Genomic DNA, 18,644 nt, shown 5'->3' on the forward strand with positions numbered 1-18,644 from the left:
GTGTTTCAGGAAGTGGCCCCAGGAAGCCCTTTCAGGGCTGGGCACTGATGCTGCAGGAGCACAGGAGAGAACTCCTAGCCCAACCAAGCATGTGGAACCATCTTTTGGGAAGGCGTCGATTCCACCCCTACTTTGGGCCTCTGGGTCATTGAAAGGGGTGTACACGGGCTTCCGCAGATGTGTGTGGGTCCTCACTCAGCAGCTCATCTGTGACATGCATGGCAGGGAGAGCTGCCAGCTCTGGGGACTCTGAAAGTGGCAGAGTATCTGAGTTGCCGAAATGTAAAGCTGTGGCTCCCACCCCTCCCTGATCCTACAAGTCCCATGTCGTCCTTCCTGCTGCTGCCTTATCTGGGTGGTGAATGGGGTCAAATCAACAGCTTCAAGGCTGCAGTTGAGACCCATCCTCCTCCCCTGTTCCACTCCAGCCCCCACACCCATAGCACTTCCTCAGCACATCACTGAGTCCCCACAACAGACTCCATAAACTTGACTTTGCGTGTCAAATATCTTTTCTGTTTAATTAAAAAAAAAAGTCACAAGGGGCTTCAGAAATACATGCTTTTGAATTTCAGCCACAAAGAGGACAAAAGGAGACAGTGGTATCTGCAAATATGGCTGCTTTCCATAGAAAGGTTTGTGCCTTGGAGAGAAGCCCAGCTCCTCCGCCAGTGTGAGAACATGTGGCCCACCAGGCATCTGCTGTGGGGACAGTGTCTTTGGTTGGCCAGAGCTTCATCCAGAGCTCACTGGAAGATGGCTTGGCAGGAAGAGGGAATCTTCCTACTGCCCTCCTCCAAGGGGGACAGAGGCTAGGGATAGAGAAGGAGGCATTTAAGCTTTGCTAGCCTCCTGCTGCCTCTGAGGCTGTAGAACACGTCATTCAAACCTACCATCCAAGTAGGCTTCTGATTTCAACTTGGATCTCACGGTAGCCCAGTGACACCGCAGCAGCCATGATGGGATGTAGGCAGGAGAGCGGCGGCCTGGAAACCGCTTCTAGACAATCCTGTATTGTTTAGATCCACGTAGAGATACACGAAAACCCTTTTTACCAAATAAGAGTAAATAATTATACCAATATAAACAGGGCCGTTGACCCTTTCATTTTATTAAAATGGCACATAATTATTAAAACAGGATACTGATCACTTTACACTTCTGCTAGCCCCTGGGGGAGCTTCTGTGGGCCTCATGTGAGCGCCCTCCTGAAGGGTGCAGATTCATGCATTGAGCAATTCGTGTTCTTTATCGGTTTTTCCAACAGCATCAGGATTTGAGAGTGGGTCGAGGTCAGCAAAGAGGCTGAACCAGGCAGTCAGGTCCGAGGGAGCCTTAGCAGGTTCTGGGGAGAGAACAGGAAACATGAGCAAACCCACCTCCAAATGGCCATCTCTGCCATGTGGGATGCAGGCAGGTCCAGGTCATCTTAAAATGCAGGATGTTCAATCAGACAAATCCCTTTGCACTCTGTCTCTGACAACAGTTAGGAAATTACAGCTCCCGTGGCTGCTCAGTCAGTTGGTTACTATTTCCAAACCATGGCCTGAAGCTCCATGAATAACAAGCTCTTGTGTTAACAAACTCCCACCTGCACCCCAACCTCACTAATGGCCATAGCCCATGAAAAGCTGCTCAAAACCTCAGGCCCTGCCGCTTCACCACAACCAGGAAATAGCATAGTTATTTCAGAAATCAGCCTGAATGGCTGAGGAAGCAAGGGGCTTTCCACTGTCTGCTGGAGGAATCTTTTTAAATCTGCTGGGTCAGGAGAAATATTATGGCCACTCTTTTTACCCTCCAAAGCAACAGGCCCAGAAGGGCTTGGTGCCCAGGTCTGGCTTCTTCTCAGAGTCACTCCCTTCTTCAATCCTTTCCTGTCAAAACAAGGAGGGCCCTGACATGCCTTTCCTTCTCCCGGGGGGTCAGTTCCCTTCACTCTTCAGCCGTACTGAAATACTCCCTTCTGCTCTTCCACAAAAAGACCTGCCCTAACTTCCTGGATACCATGAATATATGGCCAACTATTTTCCAGATGAGGGGAACATTTTCAAAACAGTGCCTCGTGCACGTGGTTCCTAAATAAGATGGAGGCTTTGTTTAAAATATATAAATCATTCCACATGAACATCTAAGTTCATTGGCTTCGATGACCTATGCTTTTTTTCTTCTTCAACAGGTGGGAGTGTCAGAAACATGAAGAAAATGTCTCTGATGGGTGATCCTTCTGGCTGAGAGCAGGTAGAAATGTGCTTGCCATCTGGCTGAAAAGAGTCTCAGAAATTATTGGCAGGACAAGTTGCTAAAAGTGCTTAATGACGGGATAGAAGCAATGGGATAATATCAATATAAACAAGGCGTTTGATCCTTTCATAAAAATGATACTGAAATGCTAAGATAGTATACTGATCACTTTATATTTCTGATTCTCTTTTTATTAAAAAAAGTCTTATAGATATCAACATAATCTACATGTAAAAATCAATGTATCTATGATAGTGAGAAAACTGTATCAAGACTAGTTGGTAATATGAAAGTTATTACTATGTAACACTGATTGAATTCCACGTCCAATTAGCCCTGGGATCACCTGGTTTATCTTGATATGATTATCTGAGACAAGAGAGCTCAATATAGCTTAGTTGGAGGGGGAGCCGGCAGGGAACTGCCTAAAAAAAGGGAGTCACACAACTTTCTTGAGTCATGTAGGAGATCCCCAAGGAAACTCTATGGCACATGACTGATTTTGCTGGATTAGCCTATCCCTATTATTCTTGCTAGAAGATTTCAAAATATTTTAAAGATGACTCCAGTGAAAATATGCTACACGCTTGTTTCCTCTTCCTTCTAACCTCCTCAAGGGTCTTAGGAAGTCCTCTGAGCATCATCATGGCCTTGCCGTGAGGAGCCAGTGATTGTGCTTTGGGACAATCCTTACATTCCCCAGGCAGCCACTGCTGGAGACAAAGCAGGTGCAACTTATTTGCACAACACTTAAAAGAACATCATGGGAACACGTTCTGATGATAATGGAGTAGACCCATCCTTTAACTTCCTGTGGCCAACAAAGGGAAAAATCAGTGATGACCAGAGAAACTGAAAGAGAGCTGCAAATACAGACGAGATCTTCAGTCGAGCAGAGGTTCCCTTGGGGGACCTGTCCCAAAAGAGAACAGATCTCATGAACTTGAAAAGACCTTATTTGACAACTATGAAACCTGGCCCTTTCTGAGAAGCACAATTAAATGCCCTATATGGTGGTGGCAATGGTATTTTTGGCTAAAGATAGCAAACCTCAGAGGCCTTTCATATCTTGGTATTTCCAACCAAATTTGGGGACCACCCAACCACATGTAGATATTTGACTCATCCATAATAGGTACAGTTTGATAAAGGGAATTATGAACGAGAACATTAAGCCAGAAAAAGAATTCAGAATGTAATTTCTGGGATTATGCAAAATTCTCCATCTCGTAGCCCTGCTTTGAGCCCTAGATGTTCAAATGAAAATTAGTAGAGAAGTATAGAAAATAGGTTAGGCCACTGGAAAGGAAGGCAGCTGTCATTTCAGGGAGATAAAATGCTGTTACTACCTTTCACTGCAGGGCTGTTGTCATTTGGACTGCTTGTCTTTGGTGCTGGCCGTGGAGTAGGAGGATTGACATTGCTCTCTGACCAGCCTCATATTCAAAACCAGAGCATGTCAGACCTAGTGAAGAAGTCACATGGACCCACCAGTTGATGGCCACAACCCTGGTTCTCAACCATAGTGGCCTCTGAACAAAAATAAGATACTTCTCCTATGATCCTCATACTGAAATACATTTGAGGAGACAGGAGACATGCATCATCAAGTCCAATTCAAAAATATGAAAAATGAAGGAAAAGATTAGATTCTGAAAAGCAAACCATGGCTATGGATAAGGCATCTTTGCATTTTAGCTTTATTTATGCCCATTCTTCTTCTCAAGCACAATCATTTCATGATCATACCAAAGGTTACCAATAATGCTCTAAGGAAACCAGGTGCCTTGTTTTCCTGCCGCAAATGGGGAAAAGCTTAAAAAAGAGAACACCATTAAATGAAGCAATAGGACTAGTAACCACATCTTCTCGACTTCCAATATGATCCAGTCCATTTATTTTCTACACAGTTAATTTAAATTGGGAGATTTAATTAATACAGATAAATAAATGATAATCCAGTCCAAACTTATGAGAGGGAAAGAAATCCCTCTTTAACTTTGTGCCTCCCCCTTACAATGGTATTTAGTTTGTGATATGGTTAGGCTTTGTGTCCCCACCCAAGTCTCACCTTGAATTATAATCCAATCATCCCCATAATCCCCACATGTCATGGGAGAGACTAGCTGGAGGTAACTGAATCATGGGGTTGGTTTCCCCCATGCTGTTCTTGTGATAGTGATTTCTCTAGAGATCTGATGTTTTGATAAGGAGTTCTTCCCTCTTTGCTCCACACTTCTCCTTCCTGCTTCCTTGTGAAAAACATGCCCTGCTTCTGCTTCAATGACTGTAAGTTTCCGGAGGCCTCCATGGTCATGCTGAACTGGGAGTCAATCAAACCTCTTTCCTTTATAAATTATCCAGTCTTGCGCAGTTCTTTATATTAATAGCAGTGTGAAAATGGACTAATACACCTTGTATAGCCCAGTGTTCTATAATGCCCCTTGTGCCCTGCCTGCCCCAGAATGGTTAAGAGGCATTCAGCACTCGCGTTTTAAGGACAGCAAACCTAGTTCCACACAGCATTTACTGTCTGTCCTAGAGTTTTGGCATGACTCATACCATGGCAAATGTAGAACTTTACCATAAGCTTCTTTGCACTCCTGCTTTAATTCTATATATGCAAGTCTTGTCTTCTCAATGAGATAAGGAATTTTTTGTTTTTCAATTTGCTTAAAAATACTTAACACAGCACTGGTAGATGTTTGCCGATTGAGTGGATTATTGATTCTCGCTATAAAATGTAGAGCATCAGAGGATACGTCGTTGTTGGGATCATTAGGCTTAAAACTGTATCCTTTTACTGGGATACTCTGGTCACAGTGTTTTTTAAGGAATAGATTTGTGTCTGATAAGGCCTTCAAGAGAGATCATGTTTGGAAGGCAGAGTTCAGATGGGGCAGTGAAACCAATGTCTAGAGCAAGAATGCCACAAAAAGTATAGGATTTAATGCCACTTGTTGACTCTGCCATTCTAAGATTCACAGTTTCCAGTGGACTTCATTATAGAATTATTTGTCTGCATATCCTTTAGTGCACTGCATACTACACAATGGGTGTTCAAATATGTGACTATTGCATTAACATAAACAGAGTACTGTTTTAAATGGTGAGAAGTATACTTCTAAAGGATTATTTTAAGAGATGGTGAAGCAGTACCTGGCACATATTCAATACTATAATAATACTCACTGGTTGAAGTATTTCATTTTAGGCAAATGGCACAAACCTCACAAACTTATTAAGACTAACTTAATGAAATAGTGGCCTATTTATTGAATCCAGAACAACTGAAAAAATACAAAGGCTTTTAAAAGGCGCTGTTGTTCATTGGAAAGGTATTTGAACAGATACATAACAGAATTCACAAACAATCAAAAGTACTAGACTTTGAGGGAGCTATCTGGGATGGTGGAGATGGGCTAACACTGGGCCGTGGTGATAGCTGCACAGTATCAGAAATCCTTGAACTGTTCTATTATAGTGGGTGAATTTTTGGCAGATGAATTATACTGCAATAAAATGATTTTTTAAAATAACCAGTACTTGGTGTAACCCAGGAATAACATAACCTTCCTGGTTCCTAGAAAATTGGCGCATGACCATTTTCCTTCTAGACCCAAATCACATAAAACAGTGGTAAATGTGGAAAGTTAAAGTTGTGGTTTCTGTGTGTGCCAAGTAATGCCGATCATAGAAACGCTGAGAAGTACTGAATCCAACTGGTAACTGTCACCCTTTCCTGCAATGTTTCTCCAACGCTAAGAATACCGAAGACCCACCTGTGCACCAGAGCCCGTGCCACCTTTCCTGTAACCCCTGCAGCTTGCCCTCAGTCTCTCAGAGCCATGATTCTCACAGTGCGTGCCCTCAACAGAGGCATCGGCATCACCTATGTGTTGGTTAGAAATTCAAGTTCATGAGCCAATGCTGACCTGTTGACTCAGAATCCCTGGGGTTGGAGCCCAGACAATGATTTTAGCAAACTCTCAGTGATTGTTATGTAAGTAAAAATTTAGGAAGCACTTCCTTAGCTGGCCTCTGAGGCTGCCTAGGTCACCATTTCGATTAGAATCACAGGATGCCTTTTGGGCCAGTGTGTGGACAAAGAGAGAGATCTCCTAAGAATCAGAGGGGCCCACTTCAGGACCCCACGTTCCCAGGCAGCTGACTCCAAATCTTGCAGCTTTATGCTCTTCGATTCTGTTTTCCTCTCTGACAGAGTTCCTGGATGGCTCACATTTTCAGAGAAAATTGAACTGACTCAGAAAAGCCAGGTGAGGAACAGAGAAGTCAACCCCTCCCTGATCTCTGTATGCTATGTGACCCAGTGGGAATTCAAACAAGATAATTTTTCCCATTTCAAAGATATGCATGATACTCCGCTGCAGAGAACACTGAAAAAAAGAGGCAGACTCAAAGCATTATATTTTTCAAAGTCTGAAATGAACGCATTCCTAAAACGAGGCAGAAATCAATTTACATGTCAAAATGGAGCTCACTTCTCATCATGTAATGTGCATGTTCTTGAAAAGCTATAAATAAGTGAAACATCTGTATATCAAGTCAAACTTTAAAAGAACTCAGCGGCTGGGCGCGGTGGCTTACGCCTGTAATCCCAGCACTTTGGGAAGCCAAGGCAGGCGGATCACTTGAGGTCAGGAGTTCAAGACCAGCCCGGCCAACATGGTAAAAACCTGTCTCTACTAAAAATACAAAAATTAGCTGGGTGTGGTGGCGGGTTCCTATAATCCCAGCTACTCGGGAGGCTGAGGCAGGCAGCTGAACCGGGAGGTGGAGGTTCCAGTGAGTTGAGATTGTGCCATTGCACTCCAGCCTGGGTAACAGAGTGAGACAGCATTTCAAAAATAAAAAATAAAAAAGAGGACCCAGGAATACAAATAATTTCAAACATGTGATTTAATAAGTATGGATTTTAAAATATTGTTCACCAAAAACACTCACGAACCATATAATAAACACCTAGAATCCAAGAATTTGAGGGGCTTCTCTGCAGCAGAGGATGTGAAGGACATGAAGCCTGAAGACATCCTCTCTTTGAGAGCGAAAATGGTGGAAACAGTATACCTCAGGATGTTGACAAACACACACAGGGCGTCATTCTCCCCCTCCCCATCGTGTGAAGCAGAAACAACCGCCCGTTTGCTACGTAACATTCCTTCTCAAAACAGTTACTAAGCATCAGTCTAACAATTCAACTACATGTGCATGAAGAGATAAAACAGTATGTCTATGACATCAACTATTTATGAAAAAAAGCAAATATTAAGCTCAGCTACAGTTTCAACCTCGTATCACTTTGAAAATTATTTAGGGGAAGGGTGCAATGAGGGTAATTATGGATTGAATGCCAAGCCAGATTTCAAATGTCTTGGCTTCTGTCAGGAAAAAATGCTATTTAAAGAGAACTTAGTGTTGCTAATATTCCCATAATTGCCATCAACTGTTCTCTAGCTGGTGAGAATTGGCTGAGGCATTTTTAACATGAAGGTGTGGCTAGAAAGATGTCAGCTCATCTCAGAGTAGTTCAGTCAGGAGAGGGGTGGTGAAGAATGAGTGCCCAGGGCACTGAGTTCTGTGAACAAAATGACTACCCTGGCTTTCAGGATCCTTTGATATGTCAAATGTGCTACCCATTTGCAGGAAACACATATCAAATTTTATTAGAGCAACCCTGTCCCCCTTACTTACGTAAAGGAAAATCTAAATCAGCCAGGCATCAGGCTGGCCAGCTAGAGCAGCAAGGGAAGCCAAAGGACACCGCCCAGAGCTGCGCTTTGCCATGGGTGTCATTTACGAGCAGGGAGAGCCCACGCCTGGGGCGGGGTGAGGATCACAGCCCCGAGAGCTCTGGGGCGGGGCTGCCTGTGAAGGAAGAGTGGGAACACCACAGCCACATGGCAAAGCACCACCCTGACACCCACGGTTCCCCCTCAGGTCAAGTTTCCATATCTGCAAGGGGAGGATAAAAATTCCTGCCTCATTTGGGGGTTGTTTGGATAAAATGGGATCTTTAAGTGAAACCAGGTAGGAGAGCGTCTAGAGAGCAGGCCCTCAGTAAAGCTAAGCTGAATCTGGGCCTTTGAAGCTAAGTAGATGGCAGGACTAACCCCTCAGGGCATCATCTTCAAGGGTTCCCATTGTAGGACTGGTTTCTTTTCCTCTAGTGTCATTTGTCAGTTGTCCTCTCCCGCACTTCTTGCTAGCCATCCATCCATCCATCCATCCATCCATCCATCCATCCATCCAACCATCCATCCATCCGACAAGTACTTTTGAACATTCACTGTATTCCAGGCACTGAGCTGTGTTCTGGAAATTCAGTGGTGAGCAACATAAATATGGGCCCTGTCTCCATGACAACCCAGAGCAAGAGACAGAAAATGGAATCAGAATGAGATCCTGTCATTTGCAACAACCTGGACAGAACTGGAAGATATTATGTGAAGTGAACTAAGCCAGGTGCAGAAAGACGAACTCTGCGTGTTCTTACTCATTTGCAGGAGCTAAAAATTAAAACAATTCAATTCATGGAAACAGAAAACAGAATGATGGTTACCAGAGGCTGGAAAGGATGGCAGGGACAGGGGTTGGAGGGATGGTTAGTGGGTACAAAAATAAAGTCAGATAGAATAAATAAAATCTAGCATTTGATAGCACGACAGGGTGACTGCAGTCAACAATAATTTATAGTACATTTAAAAATAACCCAAAGAGTATAATTGGAATGTGGGTAACACAAAGAAGTGAGAAATCCTTGAGATGAACACCCCATTTAGCCTGATGTGATCATTACACATTGCAGGTCTGTATCAAAATGTCTCACATACCCTATAAATACATGCATCTACTATTCCCTTAGAAATTAAAAGTTAAAGCGAATCAATTTTACAGTCAAGTAAGGGGAGAGGAATGATTAAGTACAGGTTGTAATGAATGCGGGGAGCAGAAATACCCTGACTGCTGGGGAGTGGGGGACTCAAGGAAGACTTGTCAGATGAGGTGACATTGGAGCTGAGATGCTGAAGGATGAGAAGTTAGCCAGGTAAGGCAAGCAGCACGCTGTGTAGGGAGTGGCGGGCTCTAAGGAGAAGGAAGAGCACATGTCAAGGCCCCGTGGTGGGGAGAGACGGGTGCACCGAAGCTTGATATGGCTGGATCTGGATGCACTGATAGCCCATGCAGTTCTCCAGGGAAACAATGCCATGCAGGCAGCTGAGCAAAGGTGTGGGAGGTGTGGACAGTGAGGAGACAGTCGTGTCTTAAAGGACCCCGCAAGCCATGCTGAGGAGTTTAGACCTTCCTCAAATGGTGGAACGACTACAACAAGTAAGCAGGTCACAGGCCTTTCTGGGGCTCCCTGACTCCCTGCTCTATAAAACGGGTGTGGAGTAGATCAAAGTTCCTTCTGTGAACTAAAGTCTGCAGAGCTCCAAGACCTGCAAATGCTCTCAGCAGGCAGAGGAAGTGCTGCTCATTGGTGGAACTCAGTGTCACTGCCTTGTGCTGAGAGTGTTTGCTCTGCATTCAATCTATAAATACACCCTGTGGTCTTTTTCCTCACAGGGTTCTAAGTACTGGGAATGTCAGTCACCTGGGGCCAGGCTAAGCCAGGAATGGCAGGAGGTGAGCACTGGTTGAGGAACGGTGAACTGGAGATAACCCGAAGCCTGACATTATATTAGCCTTAAATGGAAATCCACCCAGATGGCAACGGCATCTCAGAATTGGGTAAAACAAAAGAACACTGCAAAGGAACACAAGGCTGAGTGCTTCTGGGAATCTGGAACAAGATTCCTAACTTTGGTTTGCAGAGTCCTAAATTAAAAGATGTCCAGATGCATTTATTTTGAGCAGCTGGTAATCTTTCTAGTATCGGTGTCTACTTTTAAATTGTGGAAATGGGTGGAGAATTGAGAACACTCACTCTGAGGTCTCTCAGCCTTGCCTGTCTCCAGCTCAGGTGGCCTCTCTCGCTGGCTCTCCTCCTACTCACAAGAAGAGGCCTCGGGAAGGCACAATTTTCTCATCACTGCATGACACAGGAACCCCCACCCCCTATCAGGCTGATAACCTCAGAGACTCAGAAATCCCAGCTAAAATTAACTTCATCTTCGCATTTTCGGCACAACTTGATTCTACATGCATTCCTTTGTTTCGTACTCTTGGAGCTTAAAGTAGGAGAGAAAAAAGATGTCACTGTTTTCTTCTGCAATCCCCCTTCCTCTCCATTTCCCCAAGGGACTGGGGACAGAAGAAGGAGAGAGGTCAAAAAAGAGATGAAGAAAAGCAGGGGAGAAGCCAGGGAGACGACAGAGGAGGAAATCGAAGAGATGGAGGAAGAGGAAAGGGGAAATGTGGGCTGTAAGTGGGGCTGAGGGAGCTGGGGAGGTGGCCCCGAGCTTGCACCTCAGTCCTGGTGCCTGAGGACTCGGTCTCCCTGTCCCTCATGGAGAGCCAGGACGACCTGCGACTCAGCAGGTGTGCACCAGAGTAAATGTAGCTGCTGGCACGCAGGAACATGATTTCCTAGGACAATCTCAATTTTGAATATTCTATTCTGGAACATCAATTAATTTTGTGTGGACTTAGCCTGTCTCCCACTCCTCCTCTACGGCTCCCCAAGGGTCTCTATCCCTGTGTGCGACAAGGATGCCCAAGCCAGGGAGTCATTATAGGTCCTGCCCCTCTGGCAGCTTCCCAAGAGAGGCCTGAAGGGCCCCACTGGGAAATGGCTTTTGCTATCAGAGACTGTACTGAGAGGCCAGAGAAGGGAATGGTGCAAGGCAGGGATTTTGGAGTAAGGTTGCCTGAGCTCAAAATCCAGCCTGCCTGCTAACGGAAGTGTGATCTTGGGCACACCACCTAACCACTCTGTTCCTCAGCTTCCCTGGCAATAAAATGGATAATAGTAGCTGGCTGGGAAGGGAACGGTGAAGATTACAGTTCATCCATGTGAACAGCACACAGGACAGTACTTGCCACATAGCACGTGCCACACCAAGTGCTGACTGATATTTTACCATCTACAAATCGTAGATTCACTGAATCATACAATTTTAGACCTCAGCGTCTCTGCAGTGGGAACTAACTGAGGGAATAAGAAGATAACAAAGGGATAAGAAGCTAAGTCCATGACCTCATTTTACAGATAAGAGGTAAAGGCCCAGAGAACTGAAGGGGCCTGTCCACCAGCTTTAGAGTCACGAGGGGCAGGGGGATTGCAAGATAAAACACAGGCTCTGAACTCCTCCCCAGTGTTTCACTGGGCCAGTACACCAAATAGCCTTTTAATTTTTTTGATACAGGGTCTCACTGTGTTGCCCAGGTCAGAGTGCAGTGGCATGATCACAGCTTACTGCAACCTTCACCTTCCAGGCTCAGGCAATCCTCTCACCTCAGCCCCACAAATGGCTATGACTTCAGGCATGCGCCAGCATGCTCAGCTACTTAAAAAGAAAATTTTTTTTGGCCGGGCACGGTGGCTCACGCCTGTAATCCAACACTTTGGGAGGCCGAAGCGGGTGGATCACGTGGTCAAGAGATCGAGACCATCCTGGTCAACAAGGTGAAACCCGTCTCTACTAAAAATACAAAAAATTAGCTGGGCATGGTGGTGCGTGCCTGTAATCCCAGCTACTCAGGAGGCTGAGACAGGAGAATTGCCTGAACCCAGGAGGCGGAGGTTGCGGTGAGCCGAGATCACGCCATTGCACTCCAGCCTGGGTAACAAGAGCGAAACTCCGCCTAAAAAAAAAAAAAAAAAAAAAAAAAAAGATTTTTTTTGGTAGCGATGGCGACTCATTCTATTGCCCGGGCTGGTCTCAAACTTCTGGCCTCAAACAATCCTCCTGCCTCAGCCTTCCAAAGTGCTAGGATTACATGTGTGAGCCACAGTACCCGGCCAGTCCAATAAGATTTTCTACTCTGTGTTTAGTTTGACCACTTAGTTATTTCAGTGGTTTATTGAAAACTGATCTTTGAGATGATCTGGTTGATCAGGGGAAGCAGTTTCAATATAGGGTGGCCAATATTTAGTAACAGTTATTATTAAACTATTCCATACGTAACTACTCATGTGTAATAGGTAGATTTTCTAGGCCATGGATGTAGTGAAAAAAATCTCAAGCTGCCATTCACCCTTTCCTCTTTTTTGAGGGGATCGAGGGTCCTGATAGAAGCACAGAAGGCAGTTAGAATTTGACAACATGATCAGTCATGGAAGTGTCCATCGTTCATTTGTAACAAACACATGTTAAAGGATCCCTGAACTGGGAGCACCTGCTGGGAATCTGTAAGTGTGGCAGAAGCTGAATGGGCTGCTTGTTTCAACCACTTAGGTTTGACTTTTTTTCCTCCTATTATTTCAATTCCATAGGTATTCAATTGTCAGCTGTTTGCATGCAAAGGAAATGGGATAACTCAGTAGTTCCAAGTTAACTCTTTTAACTTTTTTTGTTTTGGAGGTAGAGTCTCACTCACTCTGTCACCCAGACTGGAGTGCAGCAACATGACCTCAGCTTACTGCAACCTCTGCCTCCTGGGTTCAAATGATTCTCCTGCCTCAGCCTCCTGGGTAGCTGGAACTACAGGTGTGCACCACTGCGCCCAGCTAATTTTTGTATTTTTAGTAGAGACAGGGTTTCACCATGTTGGCCAGGCTGGTCTCAAACTCCTGACCTCAAGCCATCTGTCCACGATGGCCTCCTAAAGTGCTGGCATTACAGGCGTGAGCCACCGTGCCTGGTGGTAACTCCTTTAACATGGATCTTGATAGAATCCCAGCAGAGAAAAAACTTTTAGCAGACAGAAGGACCCTTTTAAATAGGAAATCAGATCATGTTACTCTTTGGCTCAAGATACTGTGATGACTCCCAACTTAACCTGGGCTGAAAAAAGGTCTAAGTTCTTCCAACAGCTCTGAGTCCCTGTGTGGCCTGGCCTCTGCCTCTGCATCCTCTGAGCATCCCTCCCCTTGGTTAGTCAGCTCCAGCCAAGTGTCCTTCCTGAAGACCTTCCACTGTGCCAGGCACGTCCTCACCTTAGGGCATTGGCACAGGTTCTCCCCTCTGCCCAGAGCACCACATGGTTCAGTCTCACCTCCTGCAAGTCTCTGTTCAGATCTCATCTTCCCCGTAAGAACCTATTCAGCTCTGCAGCCTGACCTACTACCCTCATAGCCCCAATACTCCATCATCCGCAGCCTCTACTTTCTCCTTTTCTCCCTAACGTTGATCACTTTCTAGCCTACTGTGCGATTTGCTCATTATTATGCTTATTATTCACTGCCTGTCTGCATCCTGTTACAATGTGAGTTCCAGGACAGCAGACAGCCGGGTCTGTTTTGTCCTCAGATGGATTCCCAGTGCCTGGCACACAGAAGGACCCTGTAAATATCTGTTGCATGAATGAGAGACTTGCTAAAGTACTAGTAGGATGGCAACCTCAAATGAGATTTTGTTGGCCTGAGTAACAAATGGCCTCCCTTTGCAGTCCCTGTTTCTCTTTCCGTAGCATGAGCTCGTGTTTCTCTCTCCCTCTCAGAACACCTCCCTCCTTAGACCTCAGTGTGGTCTGGTGCCTTTCCCATGTATACGGAGCAAGGCTGAAGTGCAATTCCCCATGACCACTGCCCTTGTCACAGCTCTCTGGAATAGTTTGGCAGCCCCACCATGGGCACTGAGATGAGCTTCTCTCACTTTGCCTGCTCAGGAAGTGGACGTGGAGCTGACTTCTTGGCTGTCTGTGGACATGTGTGCATGGGCTTTTACAATGACTGACACTTCGCTACGGCTAAGCAAGAAAACAGTCCCAACTACTCCCTGTAGGCAGTAGGGCTCTTATGTTTCCAAAGCTGAGGATCTGAGTGGGGTTCGTTCTGCAACACAGCTGGGGAGTTTTCAGCAGCCCTAAGGTATCAGTTGAGGATCGGGGGTTTGCCTCAACTCTCTTAGCCCTTGTTAGCACCTCCACCACAGGTGGGTGGGGATGAAACTCTAGTCAGTTGGCAGCCTTACTCATTTGCAGCTCCCGTGAATGAGGTGGTGAAACCTGGGGTGAAACTCAGGGTGGAGAAACATTTTTGGATTACATTTATCCCTGCTATCTCTACCTCCATTATTGCAAATAAATGAAATGGCTATGAAACAAGACTCCCAAAGGAAGATAAAAGGAGTCATGTATTTCATTTAAAAAAAAAAAGAAGACCTTTTTTTTTTTTTTGTCTTGCTCACCAACTCTTGTGTCCATGATCTCATCTCTAAAGACCTGAAGTTTTAATAGCCCATAATTACTTAATCGTTCCAAGTTTACCATTTTGTTCTCAGCTTTAAGTGCCAGATAAACATGTTGTTTATTAGGGAGACAGCCTAAATTCATAGAAAAACCAAAATGGTTTGAGAATTTAAGTGATTCCTGTTTTACAATTAAAGTCACATGAAAGAAGGAAAAAGTGTTGAAATACTAAAATATGGTTTCCTTTCAGAAGCCTGTGTGTTGAGAAACTCAAACTTAAAAATTTAAATTTCAACATGAGTTTCAGGCTGTGCACTGTAAACCAATGTGTTTCAGTGCTAGCAATTCTCAGCCAGCACGTGGCTGGTGTACATTGAACCCTTACTGATGTTGACACTGACCCCCCATGTTTGTTTTTTTTCAGAAGGAGTCTGACTCTGTTGCCTACGCTGGACTGCAGTGGTGTGATCTCAGCTCTCTATAACCTTTGCCTCCTGGGTTCAAGCGATTCTCCTGCCTCAGCCTCCCAAGTAACTGGGATTTGGGATTACAGGCATGTGCCATCATGCCTGGTTAATTTTTTTTTTGTACTTTTAGTAGAGATGGGGTTCCACCATGTTGGCCAGGCTTGTCTCGAACTCCTGACTGCAAGTGATCCACCTACCCTGTCTTCCCAAAGTGCTGAGATTATAGGCATGAGCCACCGTGCCTGGCCTGACAACCACTTCTGATCAGTGTGGAAACTCTATTTTTGCTGTGGCTGAGGAGGTACTGTTTGGCCCTGTGTTTAAGGCAGAACTGGAAGAGCTGAGCTGGTGAGGGGTCCTCACAGGAGAGGTGGATCGGGACAGAAAGGGAGCAGGAGTGCAAGACAAACAAAGTGTGCAAAAAGAGTGAAGAGGCCCTGGGCCATGTCAGTCAGCACCCAGGAAGAGGGTAGGCTTATGGGAACGTGGAACACTTAGGATGGAGTGGCTGAGCCAATGGGCCGTGACCATGAACGCCGTTTGATCCTCTCAAGGATGCCACAAGAAGTCTAAAATCAAAGTATGACAATATGATTTAGAACCACTCCTCTAATCTTTGATGTTAACATGGGGGGAGAATGTATTTTTAACCCTGCAACATATCTTAAAGTCGGAATGTGATTCTGAGTCTCCAGCTAGAAACTCAATAAAAAGAGAGAAAACATCAAACAAGACAAGGAAGAAATATGCTTCTGGATTAAAAAGAAAAAGAATGAGCAAACAAAAAACCCCACTTTGATCCCCGCTGTACCTACCTTGTAGAGAGGCCTGTAAGTCTTTCATATTTTGGTCTAAAAGCTGCGAAGGAAGGAAAGCTGAGCCTGTCTGGGGCTTCGGGTCTGGCTCTCCCAGGGCCATAGCAGGCGCTGGCTCCTTCACTTGGTCATCCCCAAACACAGCGGCCCACTCTTTGCTGAACTCGCCCTCCTCCAGGGAGGAAGCACTGAAGATCTCACTCAACAGCAGCAGGTCATCTTTGTCAGCACCTTCAGGTTCCGAGCTCCCTGCCGCTGGTCCCAGGCAAGCTGATTGAAGTAACAGAGCACAAAACATCACCACAGGGGGCTCAGGCCCTCAGGGATCAATGCTGTGGGGGCTGGGAAGGGGGCGACTGGGTGATGACTAGATTTAAGAAAAAAGGTAATCAAAATGTAAGTTCATGCCATTATAATAGCCTCTTTTAAGAGTTTATAGAATTAAATTTCTAATCCCACGCTCCCTCATCCCCTGTCCTCCAAAGCAAGTTCAGTTGCTGGGCATCAGACTCTAGGGTTTTTGTTTTCCTTAATATAAAAGTGAATTTACCAAAACATTTCTCAAATATGAAACAAAGCCAAGATTGAAAACATGTTGGAGATCTTAGTTCCTTGTTTGCATAGCTTCCCGAATCTTCCCACGCAAGCCCTCAATCCACATTGCCTGGGCTGGAACAGCAACATGCCATGTGGCAGCCTGTCCTGCCACTCAGGATGGGTAGAGAACCTTCACCACGCCCTGGCCCAGGGCAAGACAGGGAAGGGAGGATGTCCAGAAGCTCAACAGTGCCCTAGAGAGGCATCCTTGCTTCCTTCCTGCTTTGCTGAAACTCCGTTGCATGAAGCAAGATAAAAGTGGGTCTGGTTTGCCTGAGTGTCCTTTGCAGCAATAAAATAAAAGGGAAAGAGGCTGCGGATCAGGGAGCTTCGAAGGCCAGAGACACAGTCCTGGAGGGTTGAAGTGAGCACTGGATCAGAGGGGAAGCCTCAGGTCCACCCCTTCCCTGCTATGTGATTTCAGTAAAACCCTGAGACCGCCCCCCCACCACCTTGAGCCTCTGTTTGCTCATCCATAAGGTTATCACGTTAATAATGGCCACCTCGATGTTATCAGGAAGACCAAAAGAAATACACCTTAAACTAACTGCCTTTCCAGAAGGAAGGCTTTAAAGAAGGCAGCCGTCCTTACAGTAAGAACATTGGCAAAATAGCGAATATTGAAAACAAGTAGCACTACTATCAGTAATCTTACACCAAGTCCTTTCATTGGGTTTATTACATATTTTGAGAACCAAGAACTGATGGTTTAATGAAGTGTGGCTTTGTTGTGGTATATAATTGCCACTTGGAAACTACAAACATTTTTGTTGGTAATTAATAAGGAGAAGAAAAAATCATGATTTATGTATTTTTTTCTGAGCCATGCTGCAATTCTGATACGGTTATATCAAATGAGATGACCAGGTTTTCTTCAAATATATAAGATAATTAATAAGTAAAGGCTTAAAAAAAAGTAAAGTTCTCTGTGTTGGCTTTACTGGACCTATTTTCAATCACACTTTACATAAAGATCTAAAGATGAAGGGGATTTCTGATGTGCTGAGCGGACAGGATCAGGGAGGGGAAGAGTCTAGTCACTCTCATGTTACTGTGGTTTAAAAATAGTGGCAAAACATCGTTTTAGTCGGACAACTGTCTAATTTAAGCATTCTTATTGTTTGTGTTATTACAGAAACCCTCACTAAGACATAACCTGTAGGGGTTGTGGGTGAGAAGATGGGAAAGATGGCATTTTCAACAGGCTTCTGAATCAGTGTGATATTAACAGGGTAGTCCAGAAACCACATGAACTTGCACAGCGTGGGTGAGGCAGGACTGTAAGGTCAGGCAGGCGGCCTACCTCTGTGAATGAAGGCGGGGCTGCAGGAAAGAAAAGCAACCTTTGCAGCTCCAGATGTGTCCATCAACACCTGTATTTATGCATTCCCCCCTCCCCAGCATCACCCTTTTAATGTATATTAACTTTAAAAAACTCTTTACTTCCTACTTTCAATTGGGACTGGAATGCCCAAATCATTTCTCATGGTTTACTTTTTGCCCAGACAGAAACCAGATAATTACTGGACCAAACCTATTTTATTGGAACCAAGTCAAGTCAATGTGTAGACCCTGGAGGAGCAGATAATTTCAAATGCACCTTGAAAATGACGGATGTTCCTTCTACAGTCACTTTATACAGCCCTCCTCTAAGTCAAACCCTGAGGGAGGCTTCACTGCTTTAGTATAGATATCTGTCCAGGGGAGATCACCATTAACATTAGCAACAACAAATAATAAACTGTAAGCCTTCTAAAAACAACTGCAGACTGCGATAGCTCTATCTTTGTTTTTACTGTTTAGGTTTTGTGCTATGGTGTTTATAAGGGACTTCGGTGGTTTTTGCTAACTCAGCATCCCTTCCCTTTGCTTCTTCAGTTTTCCCTTTGGGGAAATGCCTTCTCCCTGTGATCCTGGTGAGATGCTGCTGGAAATGCCTCATTACCCTCCACCCCAGTGAATGAGTGTCTGAGGCTGGCCAGAGTCCTCTGTCCCCCAGGCATCCCCCAGGCGATGGTGATTGGCTCAGGGATGGACACATGCTGAACACCTCCCTGAATTTGGTATATAGAAACTTAATGGAAGACAGCCTCTCTTTATTTGGGATTCCAAGCTCTAAAGATGCAAATTCAGGCTTCCAGTGATAATGAAGTCAACCCACAGAGGGAAACAGCCTGAAGAGGTAGAGGGAGAATCCTGACAATACTGTCTAAGACCCTGGATCCAGCTTAGCTTGAAGCCAGTTCACAACTGAGTGTTCCCATTA

The 18,644-nt window shown here is 45.0% G+C and overlaps 1 protein-coding gene across 14 annotated transcripts in view; it reads right to left on the reverse strand.

Annotated features, from left to right (window-relative positions):
• Positions 1–494: 494 nt before the first annotated feature.
• Positions 495–18,644, reverse strand: part of ICA1 (islet cell autoantigen 1) — a 159,147-nt gene continuing 140,997 nt past the window's right edge. For all 14 annotated transcript variants that reach the window (XM_074379504.1, XM_074379501.1, XM_010345700.3 and 11 more), the window contains 2 exons: positions 15,782–16,051; positions 495–1,345 (listed from right to left, as the gene is read on the reverse strand). In XM_074379504.1, coding sequence (XP_074235605.1) covers positions 1,224–1,345; positions 15,782–16,051 — 392 coding nt within the window. In that variant the 3' untranslated portion in view covers positions 495–1,223. The remainder of the gene's footprint in view (positions 1,346–15,781; positions 16,052–18,644) is intronic.

The sequence above is a fragment of the Saimiri boliviensis genome, chromosome 10 (genome assembly GCF_048565385.1).
Source record: "Saimiri boliviensis isolate mSaiBol1 chromosome 10, mSaiBol1.pri, whole genome shotgun sequence".
NCBI classification, from domain to species: domain Eukaryota; kingdom Metazoa; phylum Chordata; class Mammalia; order Primates; family Cebidae; genus Saimiri; species Saimiri boliviensis.